At 36.1% G+C, this 27498-nt stretch overlaps 2 protein-coding genes and 1 long non-coding RNA gene across 3 annotated transcripts; 2 read left to right on the plus strand and 1 right to left on the minus strand.

Annotated features, from left to right (window-relative positions):
* Positions 1-2132: 2132 nt before the first annotated feature.
* LOC107767142 (uncharacterized protein At2g23090) lies at positions 2133-6413 on the plus strand. Its single transcript, XM_016586066.2, has 3 exons — positions 2133-2312; positions 2510-2550; positions 6028-6413. The coding sequence occupies exons 1-3, from the start codon at positions 2240-2242 to the stop codon at positions 6145-6147; spliced, it is 234 nt and encodes a 77-aa protein (XP_016441552.1). The 5' UTR covers positions 2133-2239; the 3' UTR covers positions 6148-6413.
* A 6948-nt stretch (positions 6414-13361) lies between these two features.
* LOC107767143 (BTB/POZ domain-containing protein SR1IP1) lies at positions 13362-17750 on the plus strand. Its single transcript, XM_016586067.2, has 5 exons — positions 13362-13910; positions 14061-14130; positions 14338-14958; positions 15339-15878; positions 16988-17750. Exons 1-5 carry the CDS (start codon positions 13804-13806, stop codon positions 17513-17515), a joined length of 1866 nt encoding a protein of 621 aa, XP_016441553.1. The 5' UTR covers positions 13362-13803; the 3' UTR covers positions 17516-17750.
* An 851-nt stretch (positions 17751-18601) lies between these two features.
* Positions 18602-21328, minus strand: LOC107767144 (uncharacterized). The gene is made up of 2 exons (XR_012707615.1): positions 21192-21328; positions 18602-20128 (listed from the first exon to the last, which is right to left on the minus strand). It is a non-coding gene; the product is annotated as an uncharacterized LOC107767144 (long non-coding RNA).
* Between the last annotated feature and the right edge of the window lie 6170 nt (positions 21329-27498).

A 27498-nucleotide genomic window follows, 5' to 3' on the forward strand; every position in this document is an offset into this window, starting at 1 on the left:
TGACCAACGTCTCGTTTTGGTAGTAGCTTTGGGACGCCCGGTATCTTATCGACCCTTTCTTGATATTCTCTCATCTGGTCGTAGAGTGTTTTGTTCTCATTTTCTATTTCTTCCATTTTCATTAGAATGGCTGCAAGTGCGTCATTACCTGCATCAACAATAATGTAAGTGTTACCTGTTTGGGGGGGGGGGGGGTTGTTCGTCGGTGGTCGTTGTGGTATCTGCTTGTGCAGTATTTCTATTCTCCCTTTGAACGGGTTTGTCGAGTATGTTTTTTAGAGTACTTGTCAGCACTCTTCCAATAATTTTTTCACTGCTGGTGGTGCTTCCTTAGCTGTGGATGTAGACGCTCCCCTCTCGTGTGAAGCAATTACACTTTCATGAGGGGGAGGTGAATCACTCCGCCTGGGTGTACGCTTGGTGTCACATTCTCATTGTCTTCTCTGTCATCTTCATTGATGGTGTTCAAAATGTTGGTAGTGACACCTGTTATTGCTTTCTGTCTTGCATCACCTTTTCCTGCCATCGCTAGTTTGTGCAAACGAAGAAGAGATGAATGTCCTTTTTTTATGATCTAGAAGGAACTAAAATTTCAACTAAAACCTCCCCACAGACGACGCCTAATTGTTTGACCAAACAAGTATTAAACCAATTAATGATAAATTAAAGGGCGAATTTTAGTTGAACTTAATAAATTCTAGACCAAATATAACAGAATATTCGCGAGACGAACAATGTTCAAGAGCATTAAATAATAGATTTAATAATCAATGATTGACAATGAATATGGTAACATGAACATGTGATAAATGTAGATAATGACAATAAGTGTAATAAGAAAGGATTTACCACCCAACCCAATTTTTGTATGATTGAGATGTTCCTTTCTTCTGTCAGCGACATGAAAAAGTGAGAAATGAAGATGGATATAGAACCTTTGGATCTTGTGAACAAAGATTGAACAACGTGTGCTTGATTAATGTAATCAGTGAACAAGACTACCTTTGTATATTCTCTTGAGTCAACCTTTACAATGTGCTTTTATCAGAAAGTGGAGATCCTTTTTGTTCTCTATCTCTTACTATTTATAAGGGATGCTCCCAAAAAACCCTAAAAAGTACAATATAAGGAATATCCAAGGGAATATTCCTGGTGTCCTTTTCTAAGCCAATCCTACCATTACAATTGTAACTCCAGTTACTCGTCATCGGTAATGATCCTTACGAGGGCGAGCCCTTCGTTATAATGTCGTGGTCTACCCCATCCTTAGCACGACTTATTTGCTGTTACCGAGTTGCCAAATTTTGACCAATACAGAATCAGTAAGAAAAATATAAAGGATACTATAGAATGAATTTTTTGGAATGAACTTTTGAAGAAGGAATAAAGCTCCTTAAGTAAGCAAATATTTTATGCGAGGGGTATATAGCACATGAACTAAATATAAAAAGGTCGATGTTTTGAGTAAAAAAAAAACAACATTTTGGTTCCGGGCCCCTAATGCCCCAACTCCGGAGTCGTTCTATATAGGGCTGGGCATAATTTGGTAAATACCGAAATACCGTACTGAAATCGAAAATTTTGGTATTTGATATATGATATTTTGGTATTTGGTTTAAGTTTTAAAAAAAATTTGTATTAGGTATGATATTTGGTATTTTAAAATAAAATACCGAAATACCGATACCGTATCGAAATATATATTATATTACACAAAACACATATTATCAATTATGATATAAATATAAAAAACCTAAAATTTTACTTTCCTTTATTCTCAAAGTTCATCAATTAACTCTAAACAAGTAACAATATATTTCTAATGATCAAATACTTTTTTTTATGTATAATTTTCTCTATTTGGGTCGATATTTGCTAGTTTTGGACAAATTTTTTGTCAACAAATATTTTCAGTTTTGTATTTTTGAGTACTTTAATTAAGAATATTAGAGTGTATAGCTCTAATATTCAAATCGAATAAACCAAAATTACCGAATCGAATAAATCGAAATGAATCAATTTAATTAAGTAGGTATTGATATAGGATTTTAAGAAATCGAATACCGAAAATACTGAACCGAAATATCTAAATACGGCGAAAACAAACACCCCTAGCTGTATGTGTATCTCTCTCCCTTTGTATACCCTTCAGCTGCCCTTCCCCGCCACGTTTTAGCGCTGAAACAAAAAGAGCTCTTCTAGGGTTTTCTTTTTCCGGCCTCTCCGATCAAGCAAAATCATGGGTGGAGGCAACGGTCAGAAAGCCAAGATGGCTCGCGAGAAAAATCTCGAGAAATCGAAAGCTTCCAAAGGTATTCCCTCTCTTGAATCTACTCGAATCCTAATATATTTCTCTGGAAATACAGATCTTAATTATTATTGAACTATTGGTAAAATAAGTCATATTTTAGCTCTAGTGCCTTTAGAGTTGTTTTAGACACAATTTTTTTTTACATAAATGGTTTAGCTCACTTTTATGTTAACTACCTAAATTGTCCCATATACGCAGGAAGTCAGCTCGACACCAACAAAAAAGCCATGAGTATCCAGGTACTGCTTTTAATTTCATTATTTATACGTTATGTAACAAACGTGTAGTTGGAACGTTGAAGGGACTTTATGAGGAATTTAACTGGATACGAAATTTAATGTGTTGATTTAACTGATTATCTTAGTGCTTGTGAAAGAAAATATGATAGTACTTGAGCATCAACATATTGTTGTCGAGATTAGATTGATTTTTGAGTTCCATGTGTACTTATTTTCTTGGTCTTAGTGGTGGTGCAAGTGTTATTTTGAATTTTAATAGGGGCTTTGTTTTGGCTAATCAAATTTGAATCGCTATTCTTAATACACAGAAGACCGGAAGTGATAATAAAAGTGGGAATGCTGTCACTAGAACGGACCACACAAATAGAGGTGATCTATGCATAGTCATTCCAGGTCCACGCATGTTGAAGATAGTTGTTATAAAATTAATAGAACCTAAAATGGATGAAACACCAGATAGATGAAGACTAGAAATTGCTAAATCAACTGCTCCTCCAGAATGGCTGGTAATACCACTTAAGGGCGGATAGACCGTCCACCCAGTGCCGCTACCCACTTCTACTAAGGCTGAGCTTAATAGGAGCAAGAGACTTTTTAATAGTGAAATTATCATAAAAATAACGTTGAAACTTTTCTCTTTGTGCTTGATTTTTTTGGTAACCATGGTATCCAGGCTAGCTTGCGCGAACCTCGACTAATTTCTCGGGATACCTGCTACTTTCCACCAGTAACGGGTATCTGGTAACTTTGTCCATCAAGGCTTGAACAAATGGGAAGAAATCACCTACTATTTTTGCCTCCGCTAGGATTCGAACCTGAGATCTCATGGTTCTCAACCCACTTCAATGACCACTAGGCCTCTACTTATCTGTATTGGCATAAAATTCTTCACTAATACCTTGTTCCTTTGATTGGTTATTGTGATCAGGGACAGATGAGAATTGATAACTCAATTGTTTCTTTTTCTCCTAGGTAGAGTAACCATTTCCAATTTTCAGCATTTGAATTGGTCTCCTGCAAAGATAAAGAAGCAGTTTTTTGCTCAGATTAAGGAATAGAAGAATCGTCAATTGGTTTAAGAGCATTATAGTTGCAGGACTGGATGGCTGAATGTGTCCTAATATGCAACATCCTCGCACAAAATGTTGTCTCCTTCGTATTAAATTTGCTGCTTCTGATTGTCAACAAAGAGATGAGTAAACTGGGGTATCAATTGGTACTTCTACGCATATACGAGCATACCATCTCCTGAGAGTGGAAGAAGTACATGTATCGACTTTAACAACCTACCCACTTTATTTCTAATTCTCTTAAGAATCTCTATCATAGAACTCAGTGGGTAGTTGTAGTAGTCGTATCCAAATTGTTGAGAGAGCAATTTTTGCTCGAGTAGCTACAACATTAGGTTCCCATCTTAATTGAAAGAAAGAAATCATTAATGAACTAAGGGCTATTAAGCAAAACCCTTGAGTATATTTTCTTCTTTCAAGAACTTTACAATGTAAAAATCACATCCAAGTTCTCCGTGTTGGAAATCTTCACTAGGCTTCCATAGGTCTCTGATTTTTGGTCGGAGATATTGGTGACTCAGTTGTTTACCAAACAGTTTCTCAGTGATGGAGAATTTCAAAGGCTGATAGATGTGGGCTATTTCTTCTGGAGGGAAGAATATGGCATCATAATCATCATTTGGAATTGGTGAATTATTCTCCCAGATTAGTAATGAGACAGTAGATTTTGCTTCAGCCTTATCAGAAGAATTTTGAGCTTGCTTTGGGTACTGTAGCCACTGGAGTTTCTTGGAATGAGGGTTTCTTAGGTTTGTTCAGAAGTGATTTTGCTATACTGGGAGGCTTAGGTGGTATAGAAGTTTTCATCTCTGTCTCTAGAGATTCAGAAGATGCCATGCAATAAGGAGGTGAGGTATCAATAAGAACTAGGATGTAGAAGCTTAGAATGTTTTGAAGAGAAGGATGAGTTTCTGTCACTACCAAAAGCTTGAAAGCTCTATGTTTTTTGCTGCAGTACGTAAAGAATCAATTGATATTGGTTTTATACCTAATAATGATTCAAGTTATGTTACTGCATTTATTTTAGTTTGTATTTGAAACTTCACACTTTTTAAAAGCTTTCAATTAGTGTACGGTTTATCAAATTGAACTAGCCTTTGCCCAAAATTCCCTTAGAGGGGCTTTTTGAACTGATTCAAAGTCAATCTACTCTTTACAGTGATATAAAGTTTTGGCTAGGTTGACTTTCCTATCGGTTTTGCCAACTGTTTAGGGTTTTAAAGATTAGAATTTTTATTTTATGCGTCGCACAACAACATAACTTATGTGAGGATCTCCCATTACTTGACAAGTGGGCTCATGGGTCCCACCAGTTTACTTTAAAACATAGAACCAAAAAAGAAAATGTTAAAGTCCACATTTTTCCATATTAAGATACTTAACTGAAAGAGCAAAAGATAGTGAAAAATGGTACAGAAATATGGCAGCTGATGAAAAATTCCTGTCTAAAAGCACATATCTACATCAATTTCAATATTATCTTATCAAGGGACCAATGTGAGTAAGTCCTTAGCGATGGCTGCTGTCAGCAGATGCCTTAACTACCAGCCCTCTATATACATACCGACATTACACAATGCCGCGAGCCCATATAAGAGCCGGACCTAAGGTTACAGAAAGCAAGGATTTAGACATGAATTTTTTATTAGCTGATATATTTTGTTATATTTTCACTCTTCTTCTCTTTGCCTCTAGTTAAGTATCTTAATTAGAGAAATTTCGATTTCAAAAATGCCTTTTTTTTGGTTTTATGTTTCAAAGCAAGTAGACCCATGACTCCACAAGTCCAATAATGAGAAGATGGCCAAATACAGCCGCCTATACTTGTCTGTCTGTATATTCCATTTAGACACTTAAACGAAGCCACAAGTCAAATGCCACTATAATACTTCTAACTTGATATGGTTCAATTTTATTAGATGAATCTTAATGATGTTTTATGAAATTTCTAGCAGTCTTAGTCGTGAAAATCCTCAGCGTGCTACTATTGTTTTTTGGTATTAATCGTCAGAACGGAACGTGGACTCACCTTTCCTCACCCCCCCCCCCCAATTTCTTTTCTTTCTTCTTTTATCACCTATATTATTACCAGGACGTCACCTCTAATGGGTTGGAGGTAAGATGTATCATTTCTGTTGTTCAACTGTTGGCTGATAAGGGACTAGTTGTATGACTGCATTGCTCATGTGAGTTGTGACTTAGATATAGTGGATTAGGAGTTTCTAAATCCGATTCCTATAATTTGACCAGCAGACCTGTTTGTTACGATTGTTATGGCTTATGACTAATGAAGATTTTATTGGCTATCATTTCTACGTTGGGTTTGAGGCCCACAAGTTGCAGTCTAAATGAACCTTTTATGTATGATATGACTGTTGGCTAACTTTCATTTCATGGATGATGGCAGTGCAAGGTGTGTATGCAGACATTTATGTGCACAACATCAGAGGTGAAGTGCAAGGAACATGCTGAAGCTAAACATCCAAAATCTGATATCTATGCCTGTTTTCCTCATCTCAAAAAGTGAACTGTTTAATTAGGTGTCAAACATCCTAGCAGAAAAAAGTCTGTATTATCTGCCCGTCACTAGATGCAACAGTCAGCCCAATCAAGTTGTGAACTGCTTGTATGTGTGTGCTCGTTTGCGAGACTCTCAAGTTGTGTTAGTGGTTTGTCCTAATTGTGAAACCTCCTGCCATTGAGTCAATTTATTATGTGAAACTGAACATGCAAATGCTGAAACTGAAACGTCTTGTGAAGGAATACCAGAAACCAGCTGTTATCTTAATAGAATAGCTAAACTTCAGCTTTCAAACTAATAAATAGCCACCAAAAATGGCCAGACAACGTTTTGATTGATGCACAAAAACGACCGACCTGCAAAGGGCTATGACTTGATAGAGCTGCAATATTCCAGATACTGTCATAGTAAGCTGCTAATTTTGCAGCGCCAGGAGAAAACATGTATGCTATCGAAAAGCTGTTAGTAGCAGCGGATTCTATATCTCACATTGTCTTTTGAGAGTAACAATTTGATCAACATACCATGCCTGCAAAGAAAAACGAATACCTTAAGTTGAGTTTCTTTGGAACGAAGCACGCATAAGTACATTTAAATAACAAAACCCAACCCTGAAGTTGAATGCTTAAGCTTGGCTTCGTTTACATAGACTATGATTGTCAGATGGAGAGTAATGACTGCTTAGTTAGCTTGTCAATACAATTCTAAAAATCTGTAAGAACAACATGGAACACAATGGAGATGCTTAGATACCAAATGTTGATGGCTAACCAAAACATTTCATTTATCAGCGGAGCTTGGTAAGTGATAGTGGCGCATTGAGGCAGCCAATACAAAGAGAGGAGAGTTAAGCATGCTTAACAGTAGAGAGGGAACCACCAGAAAGAGCTTAGAGTAATTTCGGATAAGTGGGTTCCTTGTTCAGCTTGAATTGATAGTTGAATAGAATTTTTGTATCCTTTTATAGTGGATTGATGCGTCTAATCGCGCTGTTAAAAGTTAAAACGATGGAAGCGGCTGAGAGTTGGGAGCCACGTCCGTGAGTTAAATCAGATTTTGGCCACTATAATACTGGTGCCTTTAGGCTTCAGTGCCCTTCATCTTTATGATCAGATCTTCTTCATCTTTTATTACTTCATCTTATCATGGAACTGGTTTTGAAAAAATAAAGGCTTTCAGAGCGCGGCAAGCTCTTTCTACAAATTTGTCATGTATGTTTTCTTACCTATATGGAGCCCTAGTCTAGTTGATATGTCCACTTCGTACTTTTTCCACGGTTTCTTAGTTTAGGGGTCCCATTTACATGTTTATTTGAGTATAGTTATCTGACATCCGGAGTCCAATGGTCCAACTGCCACGACCCATTTTCTGAATAAGTCGGGACCTGCATTCGATCACTAAACATGACCGAGCGAACCATCTCTGCTTATCAAATCTATTATAACTCCAAACTTTATATGCAACAAGGCAATACTCTAACCAAATACTTTTGATTAATTTAAATATTTAAATAAATCAACTCCAAAACTTTATTCGTAGTAACTACTGAATTAATGTTAAGTTATTATCAAAAACATATGAATCTTAACCCAACGACTATGTCTATGAAGCCTCTACTGATAAACTGACGCACTACTCAGGACATGAGATTTCCTGGCCAGTTCTCTAAGTAAACAAAGAAATAACTAAATAAAGATAACTCTAAGGAATACTCCACGAACAAAAGCGGAGCTCACCAATAGCACTGGAAGAGAAGGAAGTCTTAACTCGTAGCCTGCTCGCCTGCAAATCCGGTTCCTACGTTGTACCGCAAACCAACGTAGGTTCCCAAAAGAGAACATCAGTACCATCCGTTGTACTCAGTGAGTCTCAACAACAGGGGGCGAAACTTTAATAACATGTACATTACGGGCAAAGGTTCTAAATGCATGTAAAACATAAAGCTTATAAGAACAATTCTAAAATAATTGCATAATAACAGTTTATGAATATTCTAAAAGAAATTATTTTCTTTTTCTTTCTTAAAAAAAAATACTTCGCTTTATACTTTGGGAGTTCCAACTATCTTGACTTAATTCTGTCTCAGTCACCGTGTGATCGGCACAGGTTCGATCCTAACCTGATCGAATAGGCCCAATCCACGAGGTGCCACTCGCTTCATGGTTCTCAGCGCTCATGTATCATACCTTAGCATGACTAAGTAAATTCTCAGCAACGAGACCCTCGGCTCGTGTGCTCCCTACTTTGGCACAAGTAGTTTCAGGAAGTCAACGCCTTGATCAGGATCCTCGGCCTGGGCGATGACCCCTTCTCAGAATAAAGGATACTCCCAAAAATCTTTTCTTTCTAAAACTTCTTCTTGTGACTTTTCAAGTCTAAATCTTTTCTTTTTGGAACATCATGTACATGCTCATGCTGGTATCCTTAAATAAAAAGTATGACATAAGAATGAAATAAACATCTAAAAGTATTTCTAAAGATTCTTGCTTCTTCATAAATTTTCAACATGAAAATAACATATAAGAATAACACAAAAATCTGAAAATTTATGCATATATATCATAATAAATCATCGAAACTTTTGCTAGAACAATTCTAAGTTAATAGGTACTCACTCGTTCCAATTAAGTAAATATAAACTCTTTTAAGCAATTCATCAAACATCTTGTATGCGCGCTTTTGTGAGTTAAGCCACTTTAGTAAAGGGTTATATCAACTCACCTCAATACTCCTTGAGCCAATACGTAGACCCCAATCCAATTTATACCCGTCAAACAATTGATTCTACAACAACCAGTGCATTTTAATTAATTTCAAAGTTTCACACCTAAACCTGGGATTTACTGTTGATACGGAAAAAGAAGGGAATTAACTATTCAATTCTTACCTACTACCACTGTAGAATAATTGACAATAGAGAATTTTATATACCTGAGCTCAAGAGTTAGTGATTTGTAAAGAAACTTAGAACTTCCTATTGCCCGCGTGAGTACTGAGTAGCAAGGCTCTATTTCACGATTCTGTATTTCGTGCATGAAGAGACGCTTGTCCTGTTTCTTTGTGTAAACCCTTTTTTAAAATCCTTTTTCTTTCCATAGCCCTTATGGGCTAAGGCCTTTCACGTGCTCTCTTTTCTTATTTGCCCCTTTTTTTTTTTGACTTAACTAGTGTTTAGTTTTATCTACTATTAATAATTAATAATATTAAAATTATTAATATTTTCTTTAATTGTATATCCAATTATTTATACATAGAGAAGTAACTCAACAATCAATCACAAGGGTTTAAATCTGTATTAGAAGTATAATTTAAGATTATAAAAATTATATTCTATATTTAGCGTGTATTGAAACTTTTATAAATTTGAGGAGTGTTACAACAACAAACTCAGATTCTTGTCACGTGTGGACCATATAAAAGGGAAAGCACTCCCTGCCAGAATTTTTTTCATTCCAATAGCTCAAACCAAGACCTTTAATTTGATCAGTGGTAGAAGGATCCTTTAACATGTTCGGGACTTAAAAATAGCCCAATTACAACGTACATATTTTTTTAATCTATACTATTATAGAAGCAGGAAGCCCTAAACTAAAAAGTCAAAAAACTAATGTATATAAGTTTGTTGAATCCCCTAAAAAGATATTCTAGTGTAGTGTAAGGGATGTTCAAAAATTCAAATCTCAATTGTAACATTCTAGTGTTCTTTTTTATTCCCTTGTATAAGTACCTGCCTCCATCACTCACTGGTCCAACCTAAAAAGTTATCCTGCTGGAATATGCATCTTTTTCTGCAGCACTATTAAGCATTTCGAAGCACTTATATCTGCTTTCTTTGGAATTTCATCGCTTGATTTTCTGTATGTCATATACTGTTTGCTAGTTTTGCAACATGAGGTGAACCCTGTTGTTTTGACTCATGACTTAATATTCTGAATTTGCCTTCGACTGTTTTGGTACAGGATTCAATAGATTCTATTGACGCCCTCTGAATCGGAGGATAGTAAAGGCAATCAATGTGTCTATCGGAGTTGGATACAAGATTTAAACTATATGGGGTCGTCTGGTACATGGGATAAAAATAATAATCCGGGGATAAAAATTGGAACTAACTTCATCCCATGTTTGATTTGAGGTATTAGCTAATCTCGGGATAACTTTTGCACTAAAATGATGAGATTAACTATCCCATATAGAAGGTGGGATAACTAATCCCATGAGATATCCCACCATTTAACTTCTAATTTTTTAGCATTGAGCCCATTATAATTTTAAAGCTATAAGTTCATATCTATTATTTGTTTCAATTTTAGTTAATTTTTACACGTAAATTTATGCTCCACATTGAACATTATGGGTTCAATTTACATACGTCTGTCTGCGCTGCAACACTTATTGAAGAAAGAAGACAGAAATAGTCCGCAGAGATTACATAGGAGCAACTTGTGGCCTGATACTGTCCTCATTTTTCTAAATTTAAGTTAATGTAGCATGGTCTATTATTTTTCCAATCCTATGATTGACCTCTTGTCCGATCAATAAATTATACACTAAGATCAATCAGTGTCACAAAACTAGGGTCACATTACTCTTAACATTATTTATGATTGCATGCCTTTGCCAGCTAATTCAGAGACCCCTTGATCGAGCATAACTACATGGAGCAAAACAAAACAGCAGATGGAATGGCAAAATATGATAGCAATATTTAGAAGATCACTAAAACTTCACTATTTCCCTTGTTAGGTATAGTGTGGGGTTTGGTGACAACAACTATTGGTAGCCTCGGTCACATCTATCTCAATTAAAGCACTAAATTATATACGACACTAGGAACTATTCCCCTAGCTAGGTATTATTTGGGACGTTTAATTATGTCAATGAGTTGTCATATCTTTGGTCACATGCACCTCAAGTTACAGTACTTGTGTCGAGATATAAGAATACTTCATTTTTTTTAATGACACACAATATTTGTAATCATAATATTAATTTTAAAGAAATTCCAGAAATTTTAAGATTTAATTTCACTAAACTATTTAAAGTTTAATATGATGTTTCTCTCTTGAACCATTTTTCAACCACTATTTGACAATTTATCACTAATGTAGTATATGAATCTAAATATATATAAAGGTCAGGTTCATTTGTTGAAAGTGAGACCTCCTCCGCCCTTCGTCTTGGCCGCTAGCTTCTCAAATGAGCGACTTGAAAGTGAGCCAAACTATCTTCAACATTGGTAATGTCCCTATCTAATAGGTCAGAGTTGGTAGTGGTGCCCTCGTGGGCATGTTGCTCTTTAGGGCCGTCAGGTTTTTGTTGATACTAAGTGACTCACATGAAATACTAGGTTAGTTTATACTATATATGGTATGTTTATTGCCAGTGACATGTAAATAGGGACATGTCTAGCCTTCGATAATAAGAGTGACTAGATTTTTGGCTTTCAATCTAGCCAAATTAAGCTTCTATTTGCATTGTGTGTTCTATCAAGTTCATTTCATTACAGCATTGGATAGTTCATTTCATGAGGGCCTCGATCTCTTAATATCAAACTTATCCATGTCCAACAGGTTGGTGTATCTGTATATAGTGCAAAATTGTTATCCAGAAAGCGCACATATATCCACTCAAAAAAGGAGTGTCATGTCACTATATCCTGTGTCCACCTTTGAGTCTTGGCCATATCCATCTGAAGATACAGTACTAATTAATGTGCTTCTTCCGTACCCTAATTCTCACATTGATAAATCCCACTTCTTGCTCCCGACTCCCGTCTTATTCGCGCAGGCCCGCGACATCAGACGTGGTGTGTAGGGCTGTGGGGGTATTATTTCCTCATTCATTGCTCCAGCCACTACATTGTTCAGGTTTTAGTTTGACTTATAATTAATTCTCTGCATCCTCTAGTGGAAAGATTTCTGCCGACCTGGAGCTTGGTGTTAGAATTTGCCCTTAATTTCTAATATATTATGACTCTCTTTCTTGAAGGAATGAAAAAAGACTCCTAAAAAGATTAAATCTCCTTAATATGTCTTATCCTTTTCTTGGAAGACAAGTTTTGCACATCTATAAATTAAGGATCTTTACTTCGTACAAGTGCACAAAAAAAAAATCCACAATGTTGTCATTAAAGAGTGTTTTGTTTAGGGGGAGATTTTTCCCTCGATAATTTTTCTTCTTTTATATTAGTTTTATCATATGTAGATCAATTGATCAACTCATTATAAACTATTATGCTTAGTTTAGTATATTTTTTTTTGTCGTCTGATTTATCGTCCATCAAGCTTTGTATTGTTAGTTTCTGCATGCACCATGTTATTTCGATCCCAACACTCGGCGATTGTTTTCACTGGGACAAATTGGTATATGCCACACCTAACTCATGTAGTTTAGGTTATGTATAATGATAGTATGTAATATTATTAAATCATTAGGTTACATAACATGCAGTAACATGTAAACACGATCTGATATTTTGAAATATAGAGTAAAATAATCTCTATAACAAGCTAAATACACTAATAGGGCAGCCCCGTGCACGAAGCTCCCGTTATGCGCGGGATTCAGGGAAGGGCCGAACCACAAGCGTCTATCGTACGCGGCCTTACCTTATATTTCTGCAAGAGACTACTTCCACGGCTTGAATCCATGACGTCGTGGTCACATGAGAGCAACTTTACTAGTTACACGAAGGCTCCCCTTTAACTAATATTGTAAAAAAATTATACTGTGAGTGTATATAAGTTAGCCTTTCTTTATTTAGGTACTAACGTACTGTTGTACTGAATGTTACAATTAGTGGTGGCAAAATGGTTAAAAGAAAACAGTTAATCACCCATATTATACACTAAAAAATGGGTTGGATAATGAGCTTTTTAAAAACGGTTCAAATATGGATAAGAACCATATTATCCATTTAGAAAATGGATAACCAATGGTTTTAACTTTTACATTTGTAAAACCTCAAATTAGAGGTTCCTCAAGTTAGGGAGATTAGGAATTCTCCCAAAAGTGATCATATGCAAGAAGTCATGGATAATATGGTTACTCATATTATTTGCCGGTTAACCCGTTTTTTTTATCCGTATTAAATATGTATCGGATCGGATAATTTATCCTTTTTTTCATTACCCGTTTTCGGCCCGAACCATATCCGACCCGACCTGCCTGTTTGCCACTCCTGGTTACAATTACAATGAAAGTCAGTCATTGACAGTTTTGTGGACGAAAATGATCCCAAGATAGAAACTTCCTTTCTTTTGGCACCATCATCTTATCATTTGTATAAAACTGGATGTGCTTATACTTCTACACACTCTGAACGAAATCCCTTACTATATCCTAATATATTTAACCCCAGTACCTTCACATAAACATATGTAACACTACTCGTGTCATGTGTCTAGTAGAGGCTCACTCGTACACAATCTTTCCACTGCCAACTTTCTGGCCTATAATGGGAATTCTGCAATCTTATGATTGATACTGGCTGCTGACAGTAATATATAATGCAGTTTACGGACCAACACTGAAGTTGTACTTATTCCCTAACTGTTGATCTCTTATTCTTTTGTGGGTGAAAGAGAATTAATTAAAGAAGCAGGGGAAAGGACATAGTACATACTAGTTTTTGCTTTATCAAGAATTATATAATAGGCCAATATGGTTGATCTTGGTTCAGACGAGACTGCACAACCTTCAACTACTGTTAACATGTTCACTAAGAAAAAAGAGCTTCTTTCCAATGTTATGAAAAGGACCTCCGAATGGTACGTAGTCTATCTTCAGTTATTTCTCTCTCTTTTGTTGTTTCCAGCGTACTTTTACGCGTCTTTATGCAATTTTTCCGTGTAACATGATCAGTAGTGGAGGGTAAAATGTAGGCATTGATGAATGAGTGACCTTTATATTATCTGCAGGATTTTATCCCAGGAGATCCCAAGTGATATAACTGTTCATGTTGCAGGAACTTCCTTTGCTCTGCACAAGGTACAACCTTTTTCCTTGTTCTAAGAAGTTCCTAATATATTTCAACTAGAACACAAATCAAGATTGTTCTTTTCAGTAACTAGTTACACTTATTATGGCAGTTACCTATAGTCATCTAAAATTATTTTATACTGTCAGTAAGTAGAAGTTAAACTCTTAACTAAAAGGTGAAGTCTTTGATAATGAGTACTTTTATGTTCCATGCAGTTCCCACTAGTCTCAAAGTGCGGATATATAAGGAAGTTGGTCGCAAAATCCAATGATGCTAATCTTTCTGTATTCGAAATCCCTGACATTCCTGGTGGAGCAGAGGCATTTGAATTTGCAGCAAAATTTTGTTATGGAATAAACTTTGAGATAAGCTCAGGAAACGTCGCATTGCTTAGATGTGTAGCAGAATATCTTGATATGACAGATGACTATGCAGTTGGAAATTTGGTAGGATTATCAGAAGCCTACTTAAACGAGTTAGCACTTAAGAGCATTGCAGGTGCAGTTTCCGTCTTGCACTCTTCAGAAAAACTTCTTCCAATTGCAGAAAATATAAAATTGGTGAACAGAAGCATAGATACAATTGCATACATGGTTTGCAAGGATAGCCATTTTTGTAAGTCAGGTAGAATAGAGGTCGACGCTAATAGTTTGACGAATTCCTCCACATTTTCAAATCCGAGGACCATTGTTGTTGATTGGTGGGCTGAGGATTTAACTGTCCTTAGAATTGATTTTTTCCAAAGGGTTCTAATTGCTATGATGGCTAGGGGATACAAACAGTATGCACTTGGACCAGTATTGATGCTCTATTCGCAGAAATCCCTTCAAAATTTGGTGAGTCCTCATCCCATGAGTTTAGATTATTTGGTTAGAGATAATAACAACAACAATAACAACAATAACAACAGTGGAGTCTGGGGAAGGTAATACGTACGCAGACCTTATCCCTACCCTCAGGGAGGATTATTTGGTTAGAGAAAGTAACATAAATAGTGATCTTTTATGTTAATCAAAATTGAACACCTATGGCCGCTGTTATATTTAATACACAAAATGTGCGCAGTTTTTTTTTTTAACACGAAGGACTAAACCTGCTCAGTTGAATAGTTAAAGGATTATTTTAGACCAAGGCTCAAACATAAGAAAGTATTTTAGGCATGTGCTCAATTTGGATAATTGAAATATTTATGCATATGATTTTCTTGTTATTCCAGGAAATATCAGGAAATGAGAGGAAAATGACTGAGCTGAGACAAGTACATGAAAAGAGGGTTGTTGTTGAAACCATAGTTAGTCTTCTGCCAAGGGAGAAAAATGCATTGTCAGTTAGTTTTCTCTCAATGCTTCTTCGCGCTGCAATATATCTTGAAACCACAGTTGCTTGTAGGGTTGATCTGGAGAGGAGAATCGCGTTGCAACTTGGACAAGCTGTATTAGATGATTTGCTAATTCCTTCATATTCTTCCTTCACAGAAGACACATTATTTGATGTTGAAATCGTGCAACGTATCATGACGTATTTCATTGAGTATGAAATGGTGGAAAATCAGTTTGGCTTCAACGATGAAGAGTATGTGCCGCCATTAGCAACTGAAATGGAGAAAGTTGGGGAACTCATGGAAGATTACCTTGCTAAAATAGCCTCAGACAATAATCTCTCTGTTTCGCAGTTTATCAGTATTGCTGAAGTCATTCCAGAGAAATCAAGGATCACAGAAGATAGGATGTACAAGGCCATTGACACTTATTTGAAGGTATGCACGTTGAATCATTCGCCCGGTGGAGCAATTTTTCTATGTGCACTAGTACACCTACAAGGGCATGATCGTATATTTAGGTCATACTAAATGTTTAATTTAATATGTATTATAAGCATTCATTAACTCCTCCAAAAACAAATCTTTGAAGCCAACTGCTAAATAGTAATGGCTTAATCAACTGCTTTAGTACCTTGATTGAAATATCAAATTCTTTAATGACATATTTTTGATAGGTTGCACCTAAACAGTGGAAATATTGTGGCTTGGGATGTTAAGTGGTATTTGAATCCTTATGATCTCTTGCATAAATCCATTAAAGGCATAATTCAGTTAAGTGAAGATGTTTTTTCAATATACAAGTGAAACTAAGGGTTGAATTTTACTTCTCTGCTACAGAAGCCATCTTATGTTAGAATTGCCCTGCATCTTAGGTTACGATATCACGTGTTTCTGCCTATGCATTTACAGGATATTAAACATGTTATATGTTGATGTTCTTTCAAGTGTGTCATCTTTAGATCAAATGTACAGTTTAACAAACAGTTACATTTGATAATAAGCAGGTTTATAGCTAAGCAGCTTGTCATACTGTGGCAAGAAAGACTTTTGAAACTTCAGATCATGCTTAGTTGATCTTCGTCATAAATAAAGGATTTTAGGTCATATACACTCATAGAAGGGGAGCCTTGGCGTAACTGGTAAAGTTACTGCCATGTGACCAAGAAGTCATGGGTTCGAGCCGTGAAAATAGCCTCTTGCAGAATGTAGGGTAAGGTTACGCACAATAGACCCTAGTGGTCCGGCCCTTCCCCAGACCCCGCATATAGCGGGAGCTTAGTGCACCGGGCTGCCCTTTTTATACACTCATAGCCTAAAAATCTTTCATACTCTCATCTCAATTTAATCGGAAATACCAGGTTATTACTCTATTTTTTAGGTTACTATATCAGGCTTGCTATGAATAGCTATCTACTGGTCTATGTCATTTTGACTTGATAATGTAAAAGAATTATGTACCGTTAGTGTACAGAACTTACTCTTAAATAATAATAAATTTACCGGAGAATAGTTGTCTAATCTTCTAGCTTTTTCAAAATTTGAAGGCACATCCAGCTCTAAGTGACATTGAGAGAAAAAGAGTTTGCAGTGTTATGAACTGTCAAAAGCTAACTCGAGAAGCTTGTGCTCATGCTGCTCAGAATGAGAGGCTCCCTGTTCAGACTGTTGTGCAAGTGCTTTACTTTGAACAACAACGCCTTCGCCAAGTTATGGATGGTAGTCTAGACGGGGCAGATGAGTCATCCACCGACAATAACCCTGTTACAGATGAAGTCTCAAGTCTAAAAAGAGAAAATCAAGATCTAAAATTCGAGCTAGTGAAAATGAAAACGAGGTTGAATGAAATTGAAAAATGTGGTGATATATCAGCTACTAGTACCCCTGTGGAGATCACCACTCCAATATCTTCTGATAAACCTCGTCTGCGAAGAAAATCTTTCATAAGCTCAGTTTCCGAAACGCTTGGGAAACTGTATCCAATATCATTTGGAGCTGATCATGTAATCATGCCATCGGCCAGCAAAGGAAGATATAAACCAATTAGTAGAGATAGGCGTTATTCGATATCATGATGCGGCTAAATTTGCCATAAAGCTGTTGGTTTTGGCTGAAGTATTTGAATCTTTGGGAAAGCAGTAATGGATTTAGCTATATTTCTGTCTTTTGTTCTCCTTTGTTTTATGTTATATAAGTGTTTTAACTTCTGCGTTTTAAGCATAGGCAAGAATCCTCAACAACAACCTTGTTTAGTTCAACTTATTATGGAAACAATACAGCCTTATAATTAATTACTGCCAAACGACAACAGAATGCTGGGATTTTCCTAAAGAATTTACAGAATTCGATGTGCAATCAGCAATTTGGCCAAATTAGTTGAGAAGCACTTTTGACTTACCGAAAGTAGTGAGAAACCGTTTGTGTTAAGATAATTATTTTTAAAAAAAAAGTGCTTTCGAGCGTCAAAATATATATAAAAATGAGAAACATAAAAATATTCACGTTACAATTTATATCAGGGTGAAAGTCATTCTCCCCTACAATTTTTCTTAAAATTCAAACTCATCTCGAACTTTGAATAATACATATTTCTCCCTTATCCCACACAATATTTTCTCAAAAATTAATTTTCTATTACTACTTTACTTTCAAGTAGAAGCTACACATTTAACCCGTCTGCCCAATGCTTTTGTTCTCGGCTTAGAGCCCGTTTGGCCATGATTTTTTATTTTTTTTACTTTTTTCGAAAAAAATCCACTTTTTTTTTTTTTTTTTTTTTTTTTTTTTAAATACAGTGTTTGGCCATAGAATTTTCAATTTTCGCTTGAAGATGAATTTTTTGAAAAATTGAAAAACTCCCAAAAGCTATTTTTTAAAAATTTCACTCAAGTCGCTCACAAGAATTCAAAAACAACCCAAAATTATATTCATGTCCAAACACAACTCTAATTTTCAAATACCATTTTTCACTTGAAAAAAGTTCATTTTTCCCAGAATTTTCAATTCTTATGTCCAAACGCCCACTTAGTCTAATAAGGGATCTTTTCAAATCAAAATATTTGTCTTTTCATATCAACTTGACTTGTAGCCATACTCCTATTTAGATCTCAATTTATGAGTAGGGGATCCATCTCTCAAAGGTGCTACAAGTGTTAAACAGATACTAACAAATTAAGCTTTATTAACAGACAACAGTCAGTTACATGAAAGATTATAGATAGTAGTTAAAAGAAGCCTACTTAACTCTTTATCTGTAATGGCTAGAATCTTACAAGTATTGATATCTTGCTACTTTACGAGGTAATAACAACTCTCAATTTAGAAATAATCAGCTCTAAGATGTAGTATATACAACCTAACCTTAATCCAAAATTTTGCGTAGCTTTAAACCACGTTGAAGCTTTACCAGTGCTTGTATTAAACTGTATTAGCATCACTGTTTGATCGCCTTTCAAAAGCACAGCTCAACTCGTCACTTTCAGATGGACTTGACGTCACAGACTTACCGCTATCAATGCACTAATCGATCAATGATTCTTCATATGCATGCAACGAAACTTTCTCAAGCTGTATTGGCCAATCTTCCCCTAGTATCCTGGGATTCAACTCCATTGCAGAGCGAAAATCCAGCATTGAAACAGAAAAGAGATCACTTGGTTTCTGAATGTATCTTCTCGGCCTTGTTTTATTTGAAACTGATACAGCTTGGTCATGGATGCACTTGTCTTGTGACCTTGATCCTGCTAATTCCAAACAAGGCTTTAATAATCGCTTCATAAATGCATCAAGCCCATGATGCAACACATTTACAGAATCTGTTGATATTTGTAGGCCTTCTGCCTCTGACTTCTGTTCCAACCATTTCTTTAGGGAGTTGGAGTCAGGCAAATCACCAGTGCTATTACAAGTTTCTATGCTTTGCAAAAGAGCTGACCTGCGACATGCTACTTTTCTTGTTCCCCGATTACTCGGAGAGATGCCAAGGGGAGCAGTTAATGACTTCTACTCCAAATGCTACCCAATGATATCAACTCAGTAGCAGTTTGATGTTCTTGTGCTTTTGGTGCAGTATCTTCACAAGCAGCAGCAGAATGTGTTTTCTCATGAGGCCCCCGATGACTCGGCCGGTCCTTGAATCTTCGATCACGAAGGGTAGGAGTTCTCCCCTTTTTCGGAGATTGAGGAAATGAGTCCCGGCACAGTGATTGGAGAGTTCCTCTTTGACATCCATTTGGGACTTTGACATGTAATGAAGCCTGCATTTTGCAGTCTTTTGTCGGAGGTGTCTTAGCAGCACAAGCGTTTTTTATAATTGCTCGGGTAAGTGCATTGTGAAGGCAGATATTCTCTCTCCCCAACAAACAAATGCAGAATCTCTCAAACTCTGACTTGCTAAGCTTTAGACTCAAGTATCTGCTCAACACAGTAAAATACTTCTCTGCCCTCTGTTGACCAATCTTCCTTTCAATCCGAAGCTTCAACTCGTAAGTGTCAATTCGGGGGCAATGCCGATTTATGGGCATTCTCACTCTCGAGTGCACTTTGAACCTTGACCAGAAACAGTTAAACAATCAGGAAAAGAACCACGAAATTCATAGGATAAAGAGCATCTCTACTCAATCCATCAACAAAGCTGATCTCAGCAGCAAAATCCACTTTATATGCTCCCTACATCCTGCGATCAATTTCTGCAAGAAGAAGAAAAATTAAACTCAATATGTCTTTCCTATTGCACAGTGATTTATAAACTTCTCAATTCCACAATTTCAATTAAAACAGAAAAAGAGATCATTAAGTTTGGTAAGTGGTAAAAAAAAAAAAAGTTCGGTAAGAAGTGGCTACTGCACTCTCAATCCAATGAAGAAGCATGCATAAGCAAGACGGATCTCTTTCTCTTTCTCTATGCAATCTTGCAAGACTCTATGTGATAGGATTCAATCTCACAAAGAATTCACAAGTACAACTGTCTTTGAATTTTGTAATTTAAAGAGGAAACCTCCAACTACTCAGTGGAACTCAGTCATTAGAAGTTCATGTGTATGCATGTGTTGTCACCTCATTGGTCGGAGGTCCTAGACGTCTATAGGATGCAAACTTGCTTCCTTTTCTTTCTATTATTTGTAGTACTAGAAATCAACCTTAGAAATCAACAGCACCGGATCGATGATTCAGTGTCCACAACTTGAGGCAAGAAAGGTGGAATCTTTTTACTTTGCACAAAAGGAGAGTGAGATAACCAAGTGAATATGGCCATTTTACCCTCCAACTACTTAGTCACACCCTTGCCCTCAAACCAGAAAACCTTAACACTATATTACTAGCATGTGTTAAGCATAGTAAAACATTTTGACACATTCAGTTGACTATACAGAAGAAAACTAACTTTAAGTTCCAGTAAGGACCAGATGAACTCGGCATTCACAAGACTGCTTTGACTCTCATCATGATACATTCTAGAAGTAAGCAAGTGGGTGCAAAGGAACCAGTCCAAAATCCAGCTTACAATAACAGTAACCAAACAATTCAAGCATAGGAATATTCTGAAAATTGACACTGAATTCTTCAAGAAACAGTAGAAATAAGAAATAAAAAATGCAAAGAAACAAACTTTACTACACCCCAAGTAAAATTATAAACTTCAAAATCAAACCCACAAGTGTAATCGCGATCAGAAGTAGATAAACACCATAAACCTCAATAAAAGTCCAAAGCAGCAAAAATAAACAAGAAAAAGAAAAAAGAGAAACTCACCTGAGCTAATGAAGTAATGAATTCAAGAAAAATGGAGTTGAATTTTGGCAGAGTATGAGAGTAGGATCAGCAAGTGATGGAGCTTCGGGCTTCGGGTCAAAGGGTGACAAGATTAGGGCTTTTAAGTGCTGAATTTCGAAGCTTCTAATAGAAGTCAAAGGCACGTGCGGGTTTTACAGGTGAGTAGTGACTGGGGAAGTCTGAGGTTGTTTTTATTTGGGTTTTAAGGATTAGTCATTTAGTGGGTAGTGTTTGGGTTCCAATGATAGTTGGAACTTGGCATATATATTCACAAGAAGAAGTTGAGTTTGATAAAGTACAAGTCAGCTGGTCTGTTCTAAAAACCAAGCACTACTAAACAGTTGGATTTAGTACTTTTATTCAATGTACCAAAAAAGAAAAAGCTAAACTGTATAGTACTGCAGAATGTGCCAATCTCCAATAATACTTTCATATTTGCACCAAGCTAATTAACTAAAATTATCGCATGATTATTGAATTTTATCCGACGTGTTAAATAAGTAAGAACACTATTTTTGCATTTAAAGTCATTGAATTTTACTCTTTGTATCTATAAAGTCACAAAATAGTTTTCTGTATCATTAAAGTCACTGGACTTTGTATTAATTTCTTCTACAACTCTATTACTTTCCAAAAAAAAAAAATTCTTATACAACTCACCAAAACTCAAATTTCCTATACCGAAAAATGACTAAATCTGGAATTCTATAGTTATAGTTTTTTTAACTACATTAGGGGTGTGGAGGGGGGGGGGGGGGGAGGACACTGTTCATGGTGTTTGAAACCTCTACCTCAACTGTGGAATATCGGAAGCTCATCAAATGAGCTAGCCTTCAACCTTATATTTTTAATTATTTTTTTTGGTTTTGAGCCTATTAAGTAATTTGTACTTTTGTACGTATTGTAAGTCAAATTAAGATAGGAATTCGCCAAATGAGCTAGCCTTCAACCTTATAGTTTTAATTAATTTTTTGCTTTTCAGCCTATTAAGCAATTTGTACCTTCGTACATACTGTAAGTCAACTATGAAAAGTAGGAGCTCATCAAATGAACTAGCCCTAAATTCCATTGTTTTAATTTATCTTTTTTGGGCGTTTGAGCTTAATAAGGAATTTGTACCTTTTAACAATAGGGCGCCCCTTTTTAACCTGTAGCTGCTTTGTTTTTTTGTTTGTACCCGTATCTGTTTTTTTGTTAAAAGCCTTTTAAAAAGATTATTTTGCCCTTCTTTATTAAAAGACTACTTCTCTCCAAGTATACGCTAGTCCTCTAGTGTCTTTGTCTCTTTCTCCCGTTATTCGCGTTTTTTGATTTGTTCTTCTTTGAAATCAAACGGTTTTCATCGTTGTTTTTGATTTTCAACTGCTAGTCGTCGTTGTTATTGTTCCCCAAAAACATTACGATTTAATCACAAATACATTGCATTAACTTTTTGGGTTTTATTTTAGTATTAATTTTTACGATTTAATTTCTGGTTTTGGTTTTGATAGTCATGTATTTATAATAAAATAGTTTCTTAAGGTTTAGTTTGATAAGTGCATTAGTTTTACTTTTACGATTGTGTTTTTAGATTTTTTGAACGTGTGTTTGTGTTGTTGATGAAAATTCTATAAAACGTCGAAATTTTTAAAAATTTTGAAAGTTAAATATATGATACTATTAAAGTGTGAAGTTTATAATAGTTTAGTGATACCTTAGATAGGAGCTGAAGTTTTGTTTCATATTTTATGTTTTTTTGCTATGTTTTTTATGAACTTCAGCATTATTTTTGGATTTGAATTTGTGTTTTGTTTTTTGTAAAAACTACAGCATCTTTTTTGCTGAATGTTTTGTTTTGTAACTGGTGAACTTTAGCTTTAGGAGCTGAAGTTTTTGTTTTTGTAACTGGTGAACTTCAGCTCTAGAGCTGAAGTGTTTGTTTTGTAACTGGCGAACTTCAGCTCTAGAGCTGAAGTTTTTGTTTTTGTAACTGGCGAACTTCAGCTCTGGAGCTGAAGTTTTTGTTTTGTAACTGTCGAACTTCAGCTCTAGAGATGAAGTTTTTGTTTGTAACTGGTGAACTTCAGCCTTCTTAGAGTTGAAGTTTTAACTGATTTTTTTGATAATGTCCTGATGTTATCTTTTGTATCTTTTACTTTTTTTGAATAGATGACACCTAAAGCACCTAAAGATCCTAATGCAGCTAAAGCACGCAAAGCAGCTAATGCACCTAAACAACCTATAATACCCCCAGGTCCTTATGTCCCTGCTGCTCCACCTACAAGACCAGGGCAAAGATATTTTGAGTTACGAGATTGGTTTAACTCTAAGGGTTACTGGAAGGGGAACCACGATTTGAAGAGTTTAATTGCAAGTTTCTTGACTCCTAAACAACGGGATAAACTTAATAATGGTACATTTCGATATATTATGGCTATGGAGAATTTCAAATGCAGCATGAAGTTGGTTCATTGTTTGTGTCTTTCTCGAATATTCACCAATGATTGAGACTCCATTAGTTTCAAAAATTTTGGCCATGATGTTTCCTTCACCCCTGAAGACTTTCACATTATGTGCGGTTTGCGGATCACATCACATAATGTTGAAAAAATAATTAATCGAGAGAGCAATATTCTGAAGCGCTATTTTGGTAAGTCCAAGGGTATGACCTTGAAGGATATTCGAGATTTTATGACTCAAAATGAAATTCCAAAGAATGCTGTGAATCACAGTCACGTATGCGAGAATGATGATGATGCTGTGAAGCTTATGGTAATTCTTGTTGTAGAGTGTATTTTATTTGGGAAAAAGACTGAATCATTTGTGCTGGAGGAGTATGCAGCTATTGTTGAAGATGATAAGGTTTGTGCTGAATATTCTTGGGGTAATGTGTGTTATGAGAAGCTCATTTACTCATTGAAACATGCATTGGACAAGCAGGACAAATTTCATTCAACTGAGTATAAAGTTGGTGGATTTCCATATCCGTTATGTGCTTGGTTCTATGAGCGCTTCCCAGATATTCGGGAGAAGTATATAAAAGAGGATGAGTACCTTGATACCCCTCAGGATGTTACGTTATGTATGTGTGTGAGAACCTAAATATAACGAACTTTTTGATTTCTTCAGTAGTCATGATGTTAGTTGATTTATTTTGTCTTTGTGTTAATATGTTGATGTATTAGTTTTTCCCCCTCATAACATACTTTTTTGTATTAAACAGAGATATTGCGACTTTAGGGTATTGGATATAATTCCTACAGAAGGGGAATTGGATTCAATGCCGTTAATTGGACAATTACCATGCAGCCAGATTCATTCAAAGGTACTTAATGCGGTTTCTTCAACTGGTGAATCACCACGTAGTCTGAGTCGATCAAAAGAAGCGAATCGAACTCCTGTTATTGGCGAATCACCACGTAGTCGGAGTCGATCAAAAGAATCGAATCGAACTCCTTTTATTGGCGAATCATCTCGTACCCAGATTCGTTTTAACCATTCTACAACGGAGTTTAATGAGAATGAATTACTCGACACAATATGTTCTGTAAGTTTTGATCTGAAGTTTTTTGGTTGTGTTTTTGTAAAAGTACAGTATGTTTTTGAGCTGAAGTTTTGTTCTATTCTTTATGAACTTCAACATCATAATAGCTGAACTTCAACATTCTTTTATATCTGAATTTTTGTTGTGTGTCTATACTAGAGGGTAACGATGGAGGTTCAAAGGCATGCAGAAAAAGAAAGAAGCACGATCGTTAAAGAAGTTTTCGATAAGTTTAAACAGGATGAGCGGTCTGCTATTGTGGATGTGGTTTTTGAAAAAGTGAAGGTAAGCTAATTTATAGAGAAGTCTTTTTATTTCTGCTAATGTTATTCAGATTAATCATTGTTAGTAATTTTTTTCTATGAATATTTCGATGAGAAGTTTGAACAGTTGTTTAAGATTGTCGACAAATCAAATAGAATAGACGATAGCAATTTTGATTTGAGTAATCATCGACAATATGATAGTATGAACGGCTATTACGAACATTTATCGAATATTAATACTGTTGATGATGCATCGCATAAAGTTGTAGATGTATATTCTACACATGAGGAAGCAGTTTTTGAAGGCGATCAACATGTTCAAGAACAAGTTGAAGAGCAATGTTCCAGTGTTGATAGACTGAGCAGAGATGAAAATGATGAACATTTATCAACTGAGAATGTTGGAAGCAAGCAAGGTGTATACAATCAAGTTGTTGATACTGAAGAACATGTTGCTCATGATGCGTCGCATAAAATCAAAGATGATAACGGTACACGTGAGGAAGCGGCTGTTGAAGGCGATGAACATGTTCAACAACAAGTTGGAGAGGAACAATCTAGTGTTTATAGATTGAGTAAAGATGGAAATGATGAAGAGTTAACAACTGAGAAAGGTGCAGATGATCAAGTTGTTGATACTGAAAAACATGCACCGAGTTGTGCTTTGGGAAGTGATATTGCAAAAGGCAATTTGTTTGGTGATGGCGATCAAGCACCTGTTGGTACTTTAGAACTGACATCGAGTGATGTGTCTAGCACTATTGCGAAAGACAATCGGTATGCACAAACACTAGCTATTTGCAAGGAACTTGTAGGTGAAGATACACAGGAAATTTTTACTACAGGTATAAAGTGTGAAGTTTATAATAGTTCAATGATACCTTAGATAGGAGCTGAAGTTTTGTTTCATGTTTTGTGTTTTTTTGTTATATTTTTTATGAACTTCAGCATTATTTTTGGATTTGAATTTGTGTTTTGTTTTATTGTAAAAACTACAACATGTTTTTTGATGAATGTTTTGTTTTGGTCACAACCTCAAATACCGGTCGTGATGGCGCCTATCACATTACTAGGCAAGCCGGACCAATCATAAACCACAACCCATTTTCATTTTAAATAAATCATTTGCTAACACGGTTTAATTACCAATTATCATAATAAGTGTTTAAAATAACAAGATAGATATGCGGAAGTCATCAAGACATAGGAATTACACAGCCTACACTGATCTGGTGTCACAAGTCTAGAGCCTTTAATATAAGTCTGAACATCCTACTACATAGATAGTCTAGGAATGAAGAAAAGTAATAAGATAGAAGGGAGAAATCAGGGCTGCGGACGCCATGCAGCTACCTCGAAATCTCCGGCAATTGCTGAACGACTGAAAAGCTCTCACTCGGCCTCTGGGGCACCTGGATCTGCACGCAAGGTGCAGGGAGTAATGTGAGTACTCCGACCCAGTGAGTAATAAAGATAAATAATGACTGAAAGTAAGAAAATACATATACACAGGGTATTCTATAATGAAGCAATTAAATAGGTAATTTGTAAGCAGTAAACCAATGAAAAGCAAAATAATGTACTTCTACAACAAATAAACAGGTAATTTACAGACAATTATGATGAAGTAAGCACATAGAAGTTCGCCCCTCGGGAACAGTATCAACAATTTCCGACCCTCAAGCTCAATCTCACATCATAATGGGTACCCGCGCTCACTGGGGGTGTGCAGACTCTGGGAGGGGCCCCTTACGGCCCACGCGCAATATCAAGCCATCTCGTGGCATCAAATCTTGGCCCTCGGCCTCATATCAGTCAAGCCACCTCGTGGCGTATATATGTATCTCAGGCCCTCGGCCTCATATCAGTATCAATGTTCCTCACAATATAGGCCCTCGGCCTTACTCAGTCCAAAAAATCATCGCAAGCCCCTCAGGCTATAGTAAAACAGTGTTTTCAGCCCAAACATCATTTAAAATATCATTTAAATCTTGAAAACTGAGAAAGAATGGCTGAATAGTAAAAACAATGGGAAAATAGCATGACTGAGTTCAAGTAACAAGTCAAAACAGTGAGGAAATATCACTTAGTAACCTCGAAGGGTTTATTATAGTTGGCACTAGGCCCAATTATGGCATTCAGCCCAAATAATGATGACAACACATAGTTTACAATCAAATATGCTGTAAAATCATCAATCGGGACGGACCAAGTCACCATCCCCAATAGTATACGACCCCACGCTCATCATCAAGTGCGTGTCTCACCTCAATATAGCACTACAATGTGCAAATCTGGGGTTTCAAACCCTCAGGACATCATTTACAATCATTACTCACCTCGAACCGGCTAACTCTCTAGCTCGCGATGCCTTTTCCCCTCGAATCGGCCTCCACGCACGTCGAATCTAACCAAAATCAGAACGAATACATCACAATATGCTAAGGGAACAAAGCCCAAGCGAAAACAATCGAAAAATACCAAAATCCCGAAATTA

The sequence above is a fragment of the Nicotiana tabacum genome, chromosome 3, assembly GCF_000715075.1.
Source record: "Nicotiana tabacum cultivar K326 chromosome 3, ASM71507v2, whole genome shotgun sequence".
NCBI classification, from domain to species: Eukaryota; Viridiplantae; Streptophyta; class Magnoliopsida; order Solanales; family Solanaceae; genus Nicotiana; species Nicotiana tabacum.

What these genes read in the sequence shown, in the direction of transcription:
- LOC107767142 (XM_016586066.2), top strand. Translation starts at nt 2,240, where the DNA reads ATGGGTGGAGGCAACGGTCAGAAAGCCAAGATGGCTCGCGAGAAAAAT. An exon ending in GAAATCGAAAGCTTCCAAAG is followed by an intron (nt 2,313 to 2,509) that starts GTATTCCCTCTC and finishes CCATATACGCAG; the next exon opens with GAAGTCAGCTCGACACCAAC. An exon ending in AAAAAGCCATGAGTATCCAG is followed by an intron (nt 2,551 to 6,027) that starts GTACTGCTTTTA and finishes GGATGATGGCAG; the next exon opens with TGCAAGGTGTGTATGCAGAC.
- LOC107767143 (XM_016586067.2), top strand. Translation starts at nt 13,804, where the DNA reads ATGGTTGATCTTGGTTCAGACGAGACTGCACAACCTTCAACTACTGTT. An exon ending in AGAAATCCCTTCAAAATTTG is followed by an intron (nt 14,959 to 15,338) that starts GTGAGTCCTCAT and finishes TTGTTATTCCAG; the next exon opens with GAAATATCAGGAAATGAGAG. An exon ending in CCATTGACACTTATTTGAAG is followed by an intron (nt 15,879 to 16,987) that starts GTATGCACGTTG and finishes CAAAATTTGAAG; the next exon opens with GCACATCCAGCTCTAAGTGA.